This window comes from Cannabis sativa, chromosome 2, assembly GCF_029168945.1.
Source record: "Cannabis sativa cultivar Pink pepper isolate KNU-18-1 chromosome 2, ASM2916894v1, whole genome shotgun sequence".
NCBI classification, from domain to species: Eukaryota; Viridiplantae; Streptophyta; class Magnoliopsida; order Rosales; family Cannabaceae; genus Cannabis; species Cannabis sativa.
Window position 1 is genome coordinate 26,744,815 of NC_083602.1, and position 17,373 is coordinate 26,762,187.

Genomic DNA, 17,373 nt, shown 5'->3' on the forward strand with positions numbered 1-17,373 from the left:
AACAGTGGAGGTAAAAACTGGTTTAGTTTTGAGTGGATTATTTACCACAGTAATAATAAAGATTTAGATATAATAACTTATGTATGTTATACTTGAAAAACTTACATATAACCATAAATCAATATCTATCATCACAAATCAAAATATATATATATTTGTTTTGAGGGTCACAAACCAATATATAGAATACTGTTATACTCAAAATTCGGTTGGAGAACACGTGTTAAGATAAAGGGAATGTGAATCGATGCAATAGCTTTTTATGGAATAACTCATTGATTACGTAAGTATCAGAGTATATTTGTAACCCACTGACTGTAAGGTCTTAGGCGAGGAATCAATGTACAAACTAGCACTTAGTATATTAACGAGAAATTATATGTCACTAAAGATAAATAGCGAAACATTAAGGACAGAACACATTGGAAGATGGAAGCGGCACTTATCAATCGTGAAAGTCCTTAGCATACAATGAAGAAACTTAGTGTAAAAGTCAAATCGACTCAAGAACAAGTAAGCGAGGTGACCGTCTCATTATGGGAATATTGCATATAACTTCAACCCGTTCGTGTCAGACCTCGCGGAATGCTTTAAGATATTAAAGAAGTATAACATAAAACTAAACCCGAAAAAAATGTTCCTTTGGAGTTTCCTCAGGAAACTTTTTGGGATTCATAGCTAACGCGAGAGGTATTAAGGCAAATCCTGAAAAGATTAAGGCATTAATAGACATGTCGTCACCGACAAAGCCTAAGGAAGTACAAGCCTTGACAGGAAGAATGGCTGCACTTAACAGATTCATTTTGAAGTCAACTAATAAGTGTGTGCTGTTCTTCAACATATTGCGAGGCAACAAAAAGTTTGAGTGGACAAAAGAGTGCGAGGAGGCCTTTCAGAACATAAAAAGGCATCTAGCAACGCCTCCAATTTTGGCAAAACCAATAACTGAAGAGACGTTGTTTCTCTATTTAGCCATCTCGAAAGATGCGATTAGTGCAGCTATAGTGCGAGAAGAGGGCAAGCACCAGCAACATATTTACTATGTAAGTAAAAGGTTACTAGGGGCAAAATCCAGATATCCCCTCTAGAGAAACTCGCGTTGTGCCTAGTCCATGCATCTCATAAACTACGGCCATACTTGTAGGCTCACCCCATAAAGGTGTTAACCGATCAGCCCTTGAGACAAGTTTTATCAAAACCAGATGCTTTTGGAAGATTGATTAAATGGTCAATTGAACTGGGGCAATTTGACATAACATACCATCCTCGAACATCAATTAAGGGCCAAGCTTTAGCTGACTTCTTGATAGAAGGAATAAGCCCAGAAGAAATTCCACCTGATCAACAAGATGCAGAATCTTGGAAGTTATACGTGGATGGTGCATCCAACGAACAAGGTTCAAGTGCAGGGGTAATATTAATATCTCTAGAAGGCTTTAAGTTCCACTATGCTCTGAGATTCCAATTTGATGCATCCAATAATGAGGCTGAATATGAAGCCTTAATCCCTGGCTTGAAAATAGCATAGGCATTGAAAGTCAAAAATCTCATTTGTCATAGTGATTCGCAACTGATCGTGAACTAGGTCCTCGGGGAATACCAGGCCAAAGGCTTAAAAATGGCAAAGTATTTAGAGAAAGTTCGGAAGAACTTGGAAAGGTTCGATTACTTTAAAATTGAACAAATTTCGATAGAGCAAAACTCCAACGCCGACGCCTTAGCAAAATTGGCCTCGCAGAATGACCTGGATGAATTGAATCTAGTCCCGGTAGAAATGTTAAGCGAGCCAAGTATATGTGAAACTGAAGACGTCGAGATGATAGATAGCTCTCCAACATGGATGACGCCTATTGTTAATTATTTACACGATAGACAACTTCCAAATGACAAAAACGAGGCGCAAAAACTATTGTATTCAGTGCCTCGCTACACAATGATCAAAGATAAACTATATAGAAGAGGGTATTCAATGCCCCTACTTTGGTGTGTTCTTCCTGCAGAAGAAAATAAAATCATCAGAGAAATTCATGAAGGCTTGTGTGGGGATCATGCGGGTTGGCAAAGTCTGTCTAAAAAGATCATTAGGCAAGGATATTGTCGGTCGACGATCAATAAGGACACACACAAGTTTGTCAAAAAAATGTGATAAGTGTCAGAGGTTTTCACATGTACCTCGCGTACCGCTGACAGAACTTAGAATGATGACATCGGCCTACCCATTTGCTATATGGGGGATCTTCTTCTTTGTAGACTTGAATACAAACTCAAGACAATACAAAATACATATAAACAGAGTAAGAGATGAACATTCTCTTCTCTGCAAAACAAGGATATTCTTTCCTTAAGATATGAATACAATTCAAAGTGTATGAAAGAGATACAAGACCTAGCTGCTATAAGGTGTATTTATAATCAATATACACCTTATTGACAGCTCACACACGGTATGTATAAGACCACAGCTCACTAGACAATTCCCTAAAATAGATCTTCAATCAGCCCAAAAAAATTTATTTCTGTACCTACAAAATTGTGAGTAGTAAGTGCGACTTTTCTTTTATAGAAAAGGAAAGTTTTGTTTAGATTTTCTCCTCAAGAAATCTGATCAAACATAATAGAAAACTCACACAAGATCAGATTAACACAGCTGGATAGATAGAAAAGGGATGAGTCACCAAACTTAACATTTTTACCTTATTTTCCATAAATAGAAAAGCTAGACAAATTTCCTTTCAAAAATAAATTAATTAATATAAAAGTTAAATACAAAAAATATAGAAACCAATTTAAATACCCCAGCCAAATTTAAACAATGAATTATAAAATATTTTTGTCACAATAAAGATGCCAAAAATGGAATTAACAACCTTCCACCATGTGAATTGTAGGAGGAACCTCTTGAGTAGGTCTCCTTGGAGCAAGATTAACTTGTTGATGTATCTCCATAGCACCAGGGGCTCTCGGTGATCATTACCTATTCCTTGATTACCCCAGTGACTTGAGAAATCCACCTGAAGCCATGATCCATAAGATGGTATCTCTTAACTCGCTTCATTGAGAACTATTTCCCTAGCCTCCATGCAAGTACCGGAGTCATGTCCAATACTCCCACAAGTGAAACACATATATGATGATCGATCGTATTGAAATTGAAGCTAAACTCTCATACCTAAGCTAGGAAACGCAAAGCCGAGAAATAATTTGGATCGAATGGAGCCCCATATTTTAAATTTAAAGAAGTCGTTGAGAGAAATATGATAGATCTTCAGTTCTTAGACTTCAATTGGTTCCGCAGCAATGGCAGCCAACCTGCTCATGTTCTGTTTGGTAATTGTTTTGACAGGGAGATTCAAGATTCGTCTAGCAAGAGGAAATTGCACTAATTAATTTTTCCTGATGGGGGAATACCTTGCATTTGCTCTGAAATTAAGAATCCTGAGTTTAAAACCCAATGACTTTCCGACGATGATGACAATTCTAGTGACTTTCCAACGTTTATGAGAAATTTTGATGATTTTTCCGAGGACGATGATAAATTTTGGTGATTTTTATGATGGCGATGACTACTCTGCCGACTTTTTCAGCGACATTTGTTCTTAGAGATTCTGTTAACTTTATTTATGGTATTTTGTTGGGGTTCTCATTTTTTTTTAATTTTCTTTTCTGTAAAAGTTATTACCATATTTTGTAAGAATATATTGTATGCCCTTAAAAATAAAAACTAACTTTTTTTCACTATATTTTTGTAAATTCTTCCAAAATTATAAATTATAGGCCCAATAAAAATCTTGCCCAATTATTTTAGGAATAATTACATAAGATGCCATTTTTTATATAAAAAAAAAATTACATTTTTACGTTTAAAGAATTTTTTTTTTATATTTTTTGTTGGATTTTATGCCCTAAATAAAACTCATTTCAATGTAATCAGATTTACTTATTAATATAGATCAGAAATAACATTTAATGTTGCATGGTTCACATGATTTATTTCATGATTATATGTACATAATGTATAAATTCATCTGAAACCCTTTTCACATACTTGATCCTGTTTATTGTGCCGTCAACACATTGGAAAGTAAACATGACTATGTGAATAAAGTTTTCTAGATTTATCAGACATAGGGTTTTACTGATATGATAATCTACAACAGAGTTTACTTGCATTTGGAGAACTGCTATGTTCTTTCCAGAGCATTGGTTAAAGTAAAGCTCAGGTTGGATGCATGGAGTATGCATCAGAAGGGACCGATATTGAACTTTGACTTAGATTTATTAAACTTACCGTAATATCTATTCAAGTCAATATCGCCTAGTTGATCCTAGATTAAATGTTCTTAATCCTGTTATGATTAGGCTCAATCTTGAAAGGCTATTCGTGTTCTTTGATTTGTTAGTTAAGCCTACTTTTAGGTCAGGGTGATACGTACATTTTGGGAACACGGTAGTGCAATTGAGTGCGAGCGCTAGCATAAATAGGAATCTATAGCTTCTATCTGGCGAATAGTAAGCAAAGGATGATCTCCTTCGAGCTTGACCAAACGAACATAAATGGTGGAGTACTCATTTCACATAAGCTGAAATATCATTTATACGGGGTCAAGTGTTTTAAGGAATAAATACATTGTAGGGTGTAACGGTAATCTAATCCCTTTACAGTGTAGATCATTCATATAGAGGATCATGATCACATTAGGATTATAACAATGGATAACTAATGATGCGTCTATATGGTGGAACATATAGAGCATTCTATATACTGAGAGTGCAATTCTGAGTTCTATGCGTGGATTCAACGAAGAATTAATAAGTTAGTGAATTTTAGTGCTAAATTCTTGATCTACTTATTGGAAGCTCGGTTATATAGACCCATGGTCCCCGTACTAGTTGAGATAATATTGCTTGTAAGACTCATGTAATTGGTTTTGATTAATCAATTATAATTCTCAAATTAGACTATGTCTATTTGTGAATTTTTCACTAAGTAAGGGCGAAATTGTAAAGAAAGAGTTAATAGGGGCATATTTATTAATTATGATACTTTGTATTGTTCAATTAATAAATATGATAAATGACAATATTATTTAATAATTATTTATAGTTATTAAATAGTTAGAATTGGCATTTAAATGGTTGAATTAGAAAATTGGCGTTTTTGAGAAAATCAGATGCAGAAAAGATAAAACTGCAAAATTGCAAAAAGTGAGGCCCAAATCCACTAGTATAGGGCCGACCACTTTTATAGGAATTTACCTCTGATATTTTCATTATTTTAATGCCAAATAATTCAAACATAACCCTAGTGGAATGCTATAAATAGATAGTGAATGCTTCAAGAAAATTACACTTTTCTTCTGACACTTCTGATTCAAAAAAACCTGAGCCTTCTCTCTCCCTATCTGGCCGACCACTCCCTCTCTCTTTCTTCCCTCTCAAATTTCGAAATTCTTAGTGTAAGAGTAGTGCCCACACACAGCAAGTGATACCTCAACCATAGTGAGGAAGATCGTGAAGAAAGACTTTCAGCAAGAAGGAGTTTCAGCATCAAAGATTCAGAGAAAGAGATCCAGGTTCAGATATTGATAATGCTCTGCTACAGAAAGGAATCAAGGGCTAGATATATGAACGGAAGGAGTCATATTATTCCGCTGCACCCAATGTAAGGTTTCTTAAACTTTATACGTGTTTATTTCATCGTTTTAGAAAGTTCATATTAAGGGTGTTAATAAACATACTTGTGAGTAGATCTAAGATCCTGGTAAAATAATTTCCAACATTTTTATGGTATTTAGTAGAAACAACACAAAAACAACAAGAAAACTACATAAAAGTAATATTAAAATAGCATATATATAACATCAAAACAATAACAAATAATAACATACAAATAACAAAAAATTAACAATAAGAGTACAACATAAAAAGACCGTATTTTTTTGTAAATAAAATTAACAAAATCGTAAAAATATTTAAAATTCCGTAAAACTGTATTTTTGTAATTTATTTGTTGTTTTTGTGTATTTGTGAAATAATCCCCTTATTTTAATTAATACATCCTAACATTTTTTTTTCTGGCGAATAGCAAGTATCCTAAGTTTGTATTCCCCTCTTTCAATATACAAAATGAATAAATAAATAAGTAAGCAAAAGTCCCCAGTTGTGCCGATTGTAAATGAATATTAGTAGAAACAAGTGAATAGCTTAATATAATAAGATGTATGATATAATTTGATATAGTTATACATATATACTTTGTTTGGTACTCACGTAAATGTAATCAATCTCAACTGAACTGCAGGATTGGCAATGGAATAGATGCTTTTGTTTTGTTGAGTTTTAACTTAATTATATATCCAAATCTGACAAACTCAGTGAGCTCCCAACTGTCTTACCTAGGAATTCACGGGAGACCTAAGTAAAACACACTTTCATCCCAGTCAACTGTCCTCATGATATCATCCCATCTGGAATTCGTAGCCACCAACACCACCACTTGTGTTAATTTTATCAGTAAAACTCACCTATCTATGATGAAAACTAATAAAGAAAGACTTGATTTAATAATAATAATAATAATAATAATAATTAAAATACCAAAATTGAAGTATTGTAATCTTTTTCTTAATTATACACATGTTATCACGTACACGTAAGTATTAAATTTCAAACTAATTTAATCTCTTTACTTAAGACAAAATCATATCTTAAAATTTCTATATATTATATATATGTTTGGAGTTGGTTGGACCGCTACTAAGCATATCTTTATGTTAAGCAAAAAAAAGAAACATATCTTTATAAGAAAGGAAAGTAAGTGCAATTAGCTAGTGAAGGAGAAAAATGTACGACATTTTAGATACTGAATACCCAAATCCTCACTTGTTATTATACAATGTTCTGGCATTTTATAAATTGCACTCAATCCTTTTATGTTTTTTAATCTATAAAGACATGATATTCTAAAGAAATAGTTTGTGCAAAAAATATGATAACGTGGGTGATGATCAGTACTAAATATTGGAAGAAGTTGGTAAAAGAAAAGAGAACGATAAGGAAAGGAAAGGAAAGGAAAGGAAAGGAGTGAGGTAGGGTCCACAAACTCTGGAGGTTGAGAATATGATCTCTCTCTCATTGGATAATATTAGTGATTGAGTAAAGAGAACAAGAGAGAGAGGGAGAAAAATGACACGTTTGTCTATCTTTCCCTTGTTTTTATTTTTCTTTCTTGAGAAGCTGAAACTGGTCAGTTTCCCAATGGCCATTTCTCTCCCTCTTTTGTCATTTCCCATTCTGATACAAAACCTATATTCTTTTCGGTTTTACTGAAATACCCACTTAAATTATGATGATACAAACCTCAAAATATCCCATTTATATATGAATATATTAATTGCCTGTTTTTGAGTCTTATCTCTCCAAATCCAAATCAGTTTATTGTCGTTTATGATATATGTGTCACTTTGCATGGTGTGGTATGGTATGCTGTAGATTTATAGCCCACTTGTTTAGTTACTCTCTTTCTCTCTCTCTTTTCTCTTTTTTGTCTATTCGTCCAAGTGTACGTTTCATTTTCATTTTCATGTGATTTAAATTTGAAGATATATTTAAAATAATTCAAGTCATTGAAAGTATCTTCCCTTTCCCTACTTTTTCTGCATGTACGGTTTCCCTCTCTCACTCTATATTTCTTTACCAATTTTTTCTCTCAACTATGGAGGTTTTAATCATATAACATTTGCTTCTGCCACTTTCTCTTTATAAAAACCTTAGACTGTCATTTGTCTAAGACAGTTTCTGATTATGAAAATGATTTTTTTTGTTTTCTTAAATTTTGTTTGTGCAGCATGGGAAGGACAATATATATAGAAGTGGACCACTAAATGCAAAGGTGAAATAAATGGTTATGAAGACGTACGATGACAATTCTGTAAAATTTGTTCCTTGTTTTGAGTAATAGTTGGAGCTAGCTAGCCATGGAGGAGGCTTTAGTAGTAGCCTTTAGCCCATACTCTTTCTTAGTCAACAAAAGAAAGTGAACTCTTCATTTACTTCTTGTGACAAAATAGCTTGAGTATTCTTTCTTGTGATTCTAACTATTATTTGTTTAGTTAGAGAAGAGGGAAAGGTAAGAAAAGATCAAATCTTTTGAAAGGAAAAAAAAAAAAAAGATGATGGAAGCATTAAACCAGAAGTCTCTTGAGAGAGTTGTGTCACAGAAGGCATTGCAGATGGGAAATTCATTTCCATGCCAAATTTGTGTGGTGGGTTTTCTAAGTGGAATATGTCTCACAACTGTGTTTCTTGCTGCTCTTACATCTCTTGGTACTTTTGAGCTTGGTGGGTTTTCATTTTCTGCCATTTCAATGGGGACTTCAACCTCAGATATGATCAGTGAGTTAAATTATAGTTTCCTCTTCTTTTATTTTTCTTCTGATAATTTCTTCACTTCTTGATCATTTTCCTATTTCTTAGTGTTCTGATTTATTTATTTTTATTTAAAATTGGGACTTTGCTTAAATTCAAAGGAAAATTAAGAATGGATTGATTATGCAATGATAAGAATTTTGGGTTTTTTAAATTGGCCATTATATTTTATCTTGATTTTTCCCCACTTTTCATGAAGTTTCTTTAAAATGTGTCTTAATTCTGAAGTGAACAATTGAAAAGCAATAACAAGAATGATTAAAAGGTGTATTCAAAGTAAAGTCAAAGCTAGAATCACTTAGTTTTCAAAAGGAAAAAAAAAAGTTTGTTGTTTAGCTTCTCTAAGACTAAATTTAATTGGCATTTCAGTTCTTAATAATACTTAATTTTCTATTTACTTTCAATAAAAGCCAATATAGAAACAATTAATGTGTTGTACACTATTTCCTTGGAAAAATTAATTTGAATCATCAATCCCAGCCATACAAAATAACTGGTTTGCATTAAATTGACTGATCATTCACTCTACTTGAGTAGAATTTATTGACATTATTGAAATAAATGAACGAACTCATCAACAGACTGCGATTTTGTACCGAAAGCAACAGAGAAAATAACTGATTCAAGGTTAAGTAAAGAAAAAATCAATGATGAGAGGGTGGCACAACTCTATTCAGCTTGGAGTTCCTTACTTACTACTGGCATTTCATTAGAAAAGAATGAGCATCACCTCCTCAAACTTGGACTGAATGAATCTGATGTCCCAAATGCTCCTCACTTGATGAATTGCAAATTGAAAACACAAGAGAATGAGCGGCTTGATAAGCGCGGCGGGAATGAGAATTTCCCTCCTTGGACAAGTTGGAAGGGCCAGTTGGATTCATTTCCTGCTGCTGCAAAGAGTGATCAGTTTAAGAATTTTAAGCATCAGGCTGCATATGAAGGTTCTCATCCTCCTTGGGTATGGTTCTATTTTCGAAACCAATGACTCTTTATGTGAAAATCCTAATATTTGATTGGGAATTTGGCAATTTCTTTTTTTGGATAAGTTAGCGGCATAAACAAAGCAAGTATGTGTTTTTGTACTAAGTTCAAGCATTTTCTGCTGCAGATAACCGGGTCTGATGAAGATAATTACCCTTTGACTAGAAAAGTGCAAAGAGACATATGGCTTCATCAGCATCCTTTAAACTGCAGAGATCCTAGTGTGAGATTTCTTGTAGCTGATTGGGAAAGAGAACCCGGCTTCGGTATTGGAGCTCAGCTAGCTGAAATGGCTGGTGTTCTTGCCCTTGCAATCAATGAAAAACGAGTCCTTGTGACCAACTTCTATAACCGAGCTGACCATGATGGTTGCAAAGGTAGTATGTCTTAACATATCATGGCAACGAATATACTAGTTTCTTATAATTTAAACTGCAATCTTATCTCTGATATGTTTACTGAATTCACAGGCTCCTCTCGCTCCAGCTGGTCTTGCTACTTTCTCCCAGAAACATCCCAAGATTGCCGAGACAGAGCGCTTGAGCTTCTTGAGAGTAAACAAGCATGGCAGGAAGGAATTGTAAGAGTAAAACAAAATTATAGCTCTAAGCAAATATGGGCTGGACATACTCCAAGGTAAGAAAGATAAAGTACAATTGGTGAAAATAGACATTCTTTTTCATAATGCATACGAAACCATTTTGGTTGAGTTTACACCAATGATATCATGCTTAATTAATATCATTAAATATTTTACCAAATGTAGGATATGGGGTGATCCTTGGAATAATCTGCAGCCAACTACAGAAATTAATGGAACTTTAATGGCATATCATCGCAAAATGGATCGGAGATGGTGGAGAGCACAAGTAAGAGTTTTTGTACAATCAATTATTCCCTGGAACATCTAGTCCAAATGTATGTTAAAAGAAATAGAAACATTATATGATAAGTTGATATACTTTGACTGCATCAGGCCGTACGCTATTTAATGAGATTTGAAAGTGAGTACACATGCGGCTTACTCAACAATGCTCGCCATGCAGCATTCGGGAAGGAAGCTGCTACTATGGTTCTTAAAAGTTTTGCTGGAGAGTGGCCTAAGGTTGGAAATTCTAGTCCTTGTTCTCTGTATTGGTGTTGAACAAAACAAACAATCATAAGATGTTTCTGTCTTAATTTATTTCTTTCTTGTCACAGATATACAGAAATTATAGGTCTCAATTCATATCCAATTAAAACTGACCAAATTGACTAGTCCTCTCATAACCGATTGTCAAAAATTGGATTCATAATTTTGGAATCCAATAAAATTGACCAACCCAATTCTATATATATGTTGATTTAGGGTTGATGGATTTGTATAATGAATATTTAATATTTTGTTAGACTTGTTTTAATTGCTCTTGGTGCAGATGGTCTGATGGCCTAGTTATTGTTTGTTTAATTGATGTTGAACTAGAATAAATTTATATATTAATTAGGACTTATGATTATGTTGGACTTGTGTAATTTTGAACTAATCAAAATTATTATTTACCCTTTGGTACTGGCCTAACTTACAATAAATTCCTATCTAATTATATGAAAATTGGGTCTGATTGGATTAGTTATGGATAAAATTATTAGATTTCTAACCATTAACACCTCATTCCAATTCATTCCTTTTGTGCAGCAACCAAGATGCTAATCTGAAGACCTTTTCTTTTGCAGGATGTTAGGAATGACAAAAGATCAGATATTGAAGAGTTTGTATGGTCAAATCATAAGCCTTGGATCCCACGGCCATTACTGAGCATGCATGTGAGAATGGGAGACAAAGCATGCGAAATGAAGGTTGTTGAATTCGAAGAATACATGAGTCTAGCCGACCGCATCAGAAGGCGCTTCCCACACCTCAACAGTGTCTGGATCTCCACTGAAATGCAGGTACATAGTTGGTTCAAACTTATTTCCTTTAGCATTGTTTTAGCAGTATTTTGAAAAAAAAAATGTATGGATTACAGGAAGTTATTGACAAGTCCAGAGGATACTCTCACTGGAACTTCTACTACACCAATGTGAGAAGACAAGTCGGGAACACGTCCATGGCCGCTTATGAAGCCAGTCTCGGTAGGGAAACTAGTACAAATTATCCAATTGTCAACTTCTTGATGGCAATAGAAGCTGACTTTTTTATTGGGGCACTTGGTTCCACTTGGTGCTTTCTCATAGATGGAATGAGGAACACTGGGGGAAAAGTCATGGCTGGATACTTAAGTGTCAACAAGGATAGGTTTTGGTAAAGATTCAAAATTGTAGATTAGGTAGGTATGTACGTATGTAAATTTGTGTAGTGATTCTACCATAACCATTATGGGTCGGCCCATCAGCTTTAGTCCAATCACATTCTGTTATACAATTAATAGTACAAAATCAAGAAATAGGGTGCTCAACAGTTCTGTTATAAGTAACGGCCTACTGATTTGTTGTCCATGTTGAGTTGCTGAAATGGTGAATTGTTTTGTACATATAATTAATGTAAACAGAATCATAATCTAAAGTGATGGTAAATATGAAAATCTCTTCATATTATTCCTTGTTGATGTAATGGTTGACTGCTTGAAATCTGTTGTTCACATGGTTTTATGTCATCTTTAAAGAAAACAGAAGAAAAAAGAACTCAGTCAAGAAAAAAGAAAAGAAAAAGCAGCAGTGCCTACTCTGAGGACAAACTCAATCACAGATCAAATATTTTTTAGTATGTCAAGAAGAAAAAAACGTAATAGTAACATGCACATAAAAAATATTACAATGACGTGATGAATTCTTCACTTAATTGTTGCATCACTTAGTTTACCAGGCAATAACTAACGAAGTAAATTCACCAGTTTTCAACAATTTTAGAGTCATAAAACATGTACACGTACTATATGTTAATGCCCACAAGTTCTGAAGTCCCTACGATTAAACATATTATCTAAACATCATTGAGAGTAACTCCAAAACTGTCAATTCTTAGTAAACTCTAGTGGTGGCTACTGGCTGGTGGCTTCAGCAAAACAAAGCAACAAAATCCAAGTTTTCCACAAGATTGACAATCTGTCAAATGTGTGGACCTGCACTACAAGACACAAAAGCCAAGCTTTTTTCCAAGTACGAATTGAATCTTTGTGTTGATTTTTTAATCATTTTTCTTCCAATCTTTGTCGTTTACTAATCTACATCTTGCTTAAAGAATGATTAGAAGACAATACGACAATCCTATCAATCTTTTTTGTTTGGAAAGTAATGGCAGTATCCGACTCTAATATTATAACGTTAAATCTTTCATAAGAGGGGTATAATAATAAAAAATAAAGTGAAAGATGAAAGTGACCAACTTTGACTCGCATAATAACAAACTGAAGAGAATGACAATCACAAAAATGATAAACTTTAGATACAATGATTCGTGTTGAAAGAAAGAAAGAAAAAAATCAGGACGCAATAAGCTATTAATAAAAGAGGAGGAGCCTGTTCCTCTCAAATTTCACATCACATAACAATTCAACAAAATAAGATAACCCTTTTCTGAATGAACGCCAACTGATCCATACCCAAAGAGATTTCTTTCTTTCTTTCTCTCCTGTAAATCCTCCAACACAAACTCAGAGGGAAGAATTATAAAGTCAGATGTGGGCAATGAATGTGCTTTCTATTTTTACCTCCTTTTCCTGTTGTCAGCTCTTCAAATTGGGTATTTGGTAAAAGTAACAAATTTTAAGTCTTTAATGCCAATTACTCTTCCACATCCTCACTCACCTGCTGTTGTCCTTGTCCCCCATCAGCAGCGGCTCTGGCCGCTGTGTGTTTTTTATGCTTCTTGTTTTTGGCTTTCTTAGCCTTCATCCTGCGTTTCTTCTCATTGGCGTCAATCCAAGTATAATCTGATGGTATGTGGAAAGGGTCCACTTCATCTTTAAACCGGTGGCTTTCGCCATCGCTTGATTGCCCACCTCGGCTCCCTCTCATCCATGAAATCCATGAAGAAGATGCTTCTGAATCTTTTGATTTTGCATCCTGAAAATGTGCTGGACTGGAGAGAGGTGTTGAGAACTCCTCGATTGGCTGTAGCTCCTCAAATTTTGTAAAAGTGACTAGGACTCTAATGGTCGGCACGATAGGAATAGCAACCTAAGGCAGGGGAAAGAAAGTCATGATCAACACTCAAATAGCGAAATAGAGAATATTTGTTCTTGAGAGAACTATCAGTATGAAATACTAGAAAACAATTTTTTATATACTATCAAGATATAATTAAACCGTGTCTAAAGTAATAGAAAATCAGTCCCTACACCGTTACTAGAGAAGCTCACTGTCATAAAACAATTCTTAGCACATTCGGGTGTAATAGAAGATCCAAAAATCAAAAGACCAAATGCATTTTTAAAATCATGCGAGACAAATTGTCAATAAAATTTCAGCCATTTTAAAATGCTGGAATCACATGGCCAACACCTGCAGATTGCAGCATGAACGCTACAAGTGACATGAACTAAGCAAGAAAAAAAATGACACGACAAACCTTCTATTTAATAAAAAGAATCTGGTTTTATGTGCTTATAATAAAATAATGAATTCACAAAAAAAAATAACTACATGATTGTTCTTTTATTTCTAAGTTAAGCTTGAAAGTATTTCAATGCTTAACTGACACCTCAATGGTCCATAAAAATCAAAGTGTGTTCGGGATTACAAAAAATACAAATATTTAGTTACCTTAACAGGAAAAGTGCCGAGTGGAAGTTTGGTAGTTAGAAGCTCCCTTAGTCTTCTAACAGCCTTGACTTTGTTAGCTAAAATGTCTAGTAAAGGCAGAAGTTCATCTGTTTTCAAGGGGAAATCAGGAGTTAACCACAATACAGGTCTTAAACCCTTCTTGTACTCACTCTCGTGCTTAATTTCACCAGGCACTCCTTTCTTCTTCTTCTTCTTGCTGTTCTTTTCTTTTCCCTTCTTGGCATCTGTCGTATCCTCCCTATATGATTCAGATGTTGGTTTTTGATGATCAAGTGACTTCTGGTTGCTGCCTTCTGTAGCTAACTTTGAGACCTTCTTCAAATTCTTCGAATCTTCAGAATCATCACTGTTAGCCTTGCCACCTTTCTTATTCCAACCAAACCAACTTTTCTTCTCCTTAGACATACCATTAGACTCACCGTTTTCATAGGCACCTCCTGAACCATTTTCTTGGCCATCAAGAGCCCCGTGTTCTTCATCCTCACAAATACCATCAGGGTTCCCCATACGAAGAGCAGAATCAAGCTGCATTCTTTCCTCAGCTGTCAATACATCATCATACTCATCATTATCACCCCCATTGGCTGTCCTTTCTTCATCATCCACAGCAAAGAGCTCCTCATCAGTCATAGCACCCGGAACCCTTCTTGATTTCACACTAACCATGACATGAAGCATATCATAAACTTTAGCCTTCCAGCTTCCAACCATCTCTGTCCTCTCCTGTCTCCTCCAGTTTAGATGGGGAACAAGCTCAGCCTGAGTTACATCAATCCCAGGCCTATACATATTTGTCTGTGACATCAAGGCCACTTCATGGGCAACTTCTTGTTCAGTTGGTTGGGCACCAGCTCCTTCCAAAGCATTAGTAATTTCCTTCTCTTTGTGGGCAAGAACAATTAGAGTACCAGGTGCCAAATTCACATTGTTATCTTCCGAAGTGTAGCCTTCTCCAAGAAACAGAAACGTTTGATCAGACCTTTGAATGCGAAATCCATCAAACCCAGCAAGGGTCATATCAGCACGGAGATTAGAACCCCGCTTCCAGATTCGATAAGTATCAGAAGGCGCAATTCGGCCTATGAAAGGGATAACTGAGCTCTCAAAATGAAACGTTATCTCCATGTAAAAATCACGAATTCTTGATGCAGACGCCACAATACGAGGAAGTCTACGACACCATTTGGCCCAAGCAAGAGGTTGGTAGTGTCGAGCAATGGTCATGGCGATTGTTTCCTCTCTGGTGCATACTGCTTCTTGGAGAGCACTCCAACCATTCTCATTCTGAAGACTCCAATCTGCACCAGCAGCCATTAGTATCTCAGCTGAAACTGGGTCCCTAAGCCTCACAGCAAGATGCAGAGGAGTCTCACGGCCAGGAACATCACGACGGTCAATGACAGACGAAACAGAATCAGCTCGAATCTCTGCCTCAAGAGATTCAGCTTCAGTGTTAACCTCACCGGCCTTGGCAAGCCGAGGCAGAGAACCGATAATGCGCCTAAGAGCGGCATAGTCTCGCCGAGCCACCGCTAAATGAACTGGACTATGAGCATACTTTGATAAATCTTCCATTGATTCTGTTTAATTTTTATATATTTCTTCGTTTCTAAGCCAGAAAAGCCACTTCCATCATCGTCTATGAAAATCAAGATTTTGAACTCTTAATTGGAAAAGTTTCTACTCTATCTTCAGCTACACACTTGCAAGAGCCAAAGATAACTTACTGGGGGTTTGAGACCAATGCCAAAATTATGGATTTTTAAACTATCTAAGCCCTAGAAACTAACCTACAAAAGAATTTAGCGCCAACCCTCAAAAAAGATTCAGTTCAAATTCAAATTACAACAAGAATCCTTCACGATTGCCAAAGCTTCAAACTATTCTGCTGCTCAATCACTGACACCCACTTTCGCCACCTGACCCTAAGCTCCATCTTCAAGTAGTCGAGTTACTACAGTACTTCAAAGCTGCAAAACAAAAACAAAAAAATGAGTTCAAAAACAACCATTAAAAGAAGAGCAACAAACTTTCCTCAGCAGATAAACCTAAAGAAACAATCTTTCCGCACCAAAAATTTCTATTCTTTTCTAAATCCAATATCTTCCCCAAAAGAAAATATAAAATTTTGGGATCTAAAATAAAAATCCAAAAAACCGATTCCCTAATCTAAATATATTTTCCACACATTGTTCTCACACTTTTAACCCACCAACAAATAAGACTGGAGAATTTCACCATCTTTACCGCCCCCACCCAGCAACCCAAAAAAAAATAGAAAAGAAAATGAAGAGAGCGACAAAGTACCTGAAAATCTACAAGAAAACAAATTGGGTTTTGAAAAGCCCTCTCTTTCTCTCCCTCTGATTCTTTTGAATCTTAGGTTTAAGCTCAAAATTGAGCTTTCGCAGAGAAGAGAGAAAGCGAGAGGTGCAGAATCGAAAGGTAGGTATAGGTTATCCGAGATGGGATCTAACGGCCAGGATCTTCTTCTTCCTCTTCTTCCTACTTCTTCTTTGTTTTTTGTTTTAATTTTTATTTTTTATTTTTTTGAATGTTTGACGGCTCAGGTAGAAAAGAAGTGATCTAACTCGTTCCCGCGACTCAGTGATCCCAACTCAGATCTTCTTTCTCTCTCTAAAAACTAAACTCTATCTGCATTTTACAGTCCTTCCCTTTTTGCTTTTTTCCTCTGGCCAACTCTGTTGCCATTCTGGACTCCAATTTACAAAAATACCCTCCATTTTTTCATCTATTACTTTTGTTGCCATAACTTACAGTTATTTTTTCAGTTAACCTCTTCCTCCTCATTCTTCTGCCTTATTCACCCCTATCCGTATTCTAAATAAATTTTGTTCCGTTAAATTTCTACTTTTGTTATAAGTTAAATTTAAGTTTTGATTTATTTTTATTTTTGGATAGCTATTATATGATGATATTTTAAAAAAAAAAAAAAAAAAAAAAATTAAATATTTAGATATTATTAAAAAAAATTGTGAGTAAGTTAAGAATTATGTAAATTATTTTAATTTTAAAAATAATTTTTCACAAATCTTTTGGAATAAGTAAAAAAATTTAGATTGACTTTTAAATTTAAAAAATGATTTTTTATTTTTTAATTTTAAAAACTAAAAAAAATTACAAAAATTAAGCCAAACAAAATTATTATCCATTGCTTTACATCATAAAAATTAATGGGTG

At 34.8% G+C, this 17,373-nt stretch overlaps 2 protein-coding genes across 5 annotated transcripts; one reads left to right on the forward strand and one right to left on the reverse strand.

Annotated features, from left to right (window-relative positions):
* Window positions 1-7,444: 7,444 nt before the first annotated feature.
* On the forward strand, window positions 7,445-11,978 carry LOC115719173 (uncharacterized). Of its 4 annotated transcripts, none has more exons than XM_030648111.2 (9): window positions 7,445-7,480; window positions 7,847-8,394; window positions 9,009-9,388; window positions 9,539-9,788; window positions 9,882-10,047; window positions 10,178-10,280; window positions 10,388-10,516; window positions 11,125-11,340; window positions 11,418-11,978. In XM_030648111.2, exons 2-9 carry the CDS (start codon window positions 8,172-8,174, stop codon window positions 11,694-11,696), a joined length of 1,746 nt encoding a protein of 581 aa, XP_030503971.2. In that variant the 5' UTR covers window positions 7,445-7,480; window positions 7,847-8,171; the 3' UTR covers window positions 11,697-11,978. The 4 variants fall into 4 exon arrangements, with proteins under 4 accessions (XP_030503971.2, XP_030503973.2, XP_030503972.2 ...); XM_030648113.2 differs by lacking the exon at window positions 7,445-7,480 and adding an exon at window positions 7,504-7,661; XM_030648112.2 differs by lacking the exon at window positions 7,445-7,480 and adding an exon at window positions 7,650-7,720.
* Window positions 11,979-12,765: 787 nt separating this feature from the next.
* LOC133034901 (uncharacterized) lies at window positions 12,766-16,863 on the reverse strand. The gene is made up of 3 exons (XM_061110394.1): window positions 16,480-16,863; window positions 14,152-16,142; window positions 12,766-13,566 (listed from the first exon to the last, which is right to left on the reverse strand). Exons 2-3 carry the CDS (start codon window positions 15,745-15,747, stop codon window positions 13,171-13,173), a joined length of 1,992 nt encoding a protein of 663 aa, XP_060966377.1. The 5' UTR covers window positions 15,748-16,142; window positions 16,480-16,863; the 3' UTR covers window positions 12,766-13,170.
* Between the last annotated feature and the right edge of the window lie 510 nt (window positions 16,864-17,373).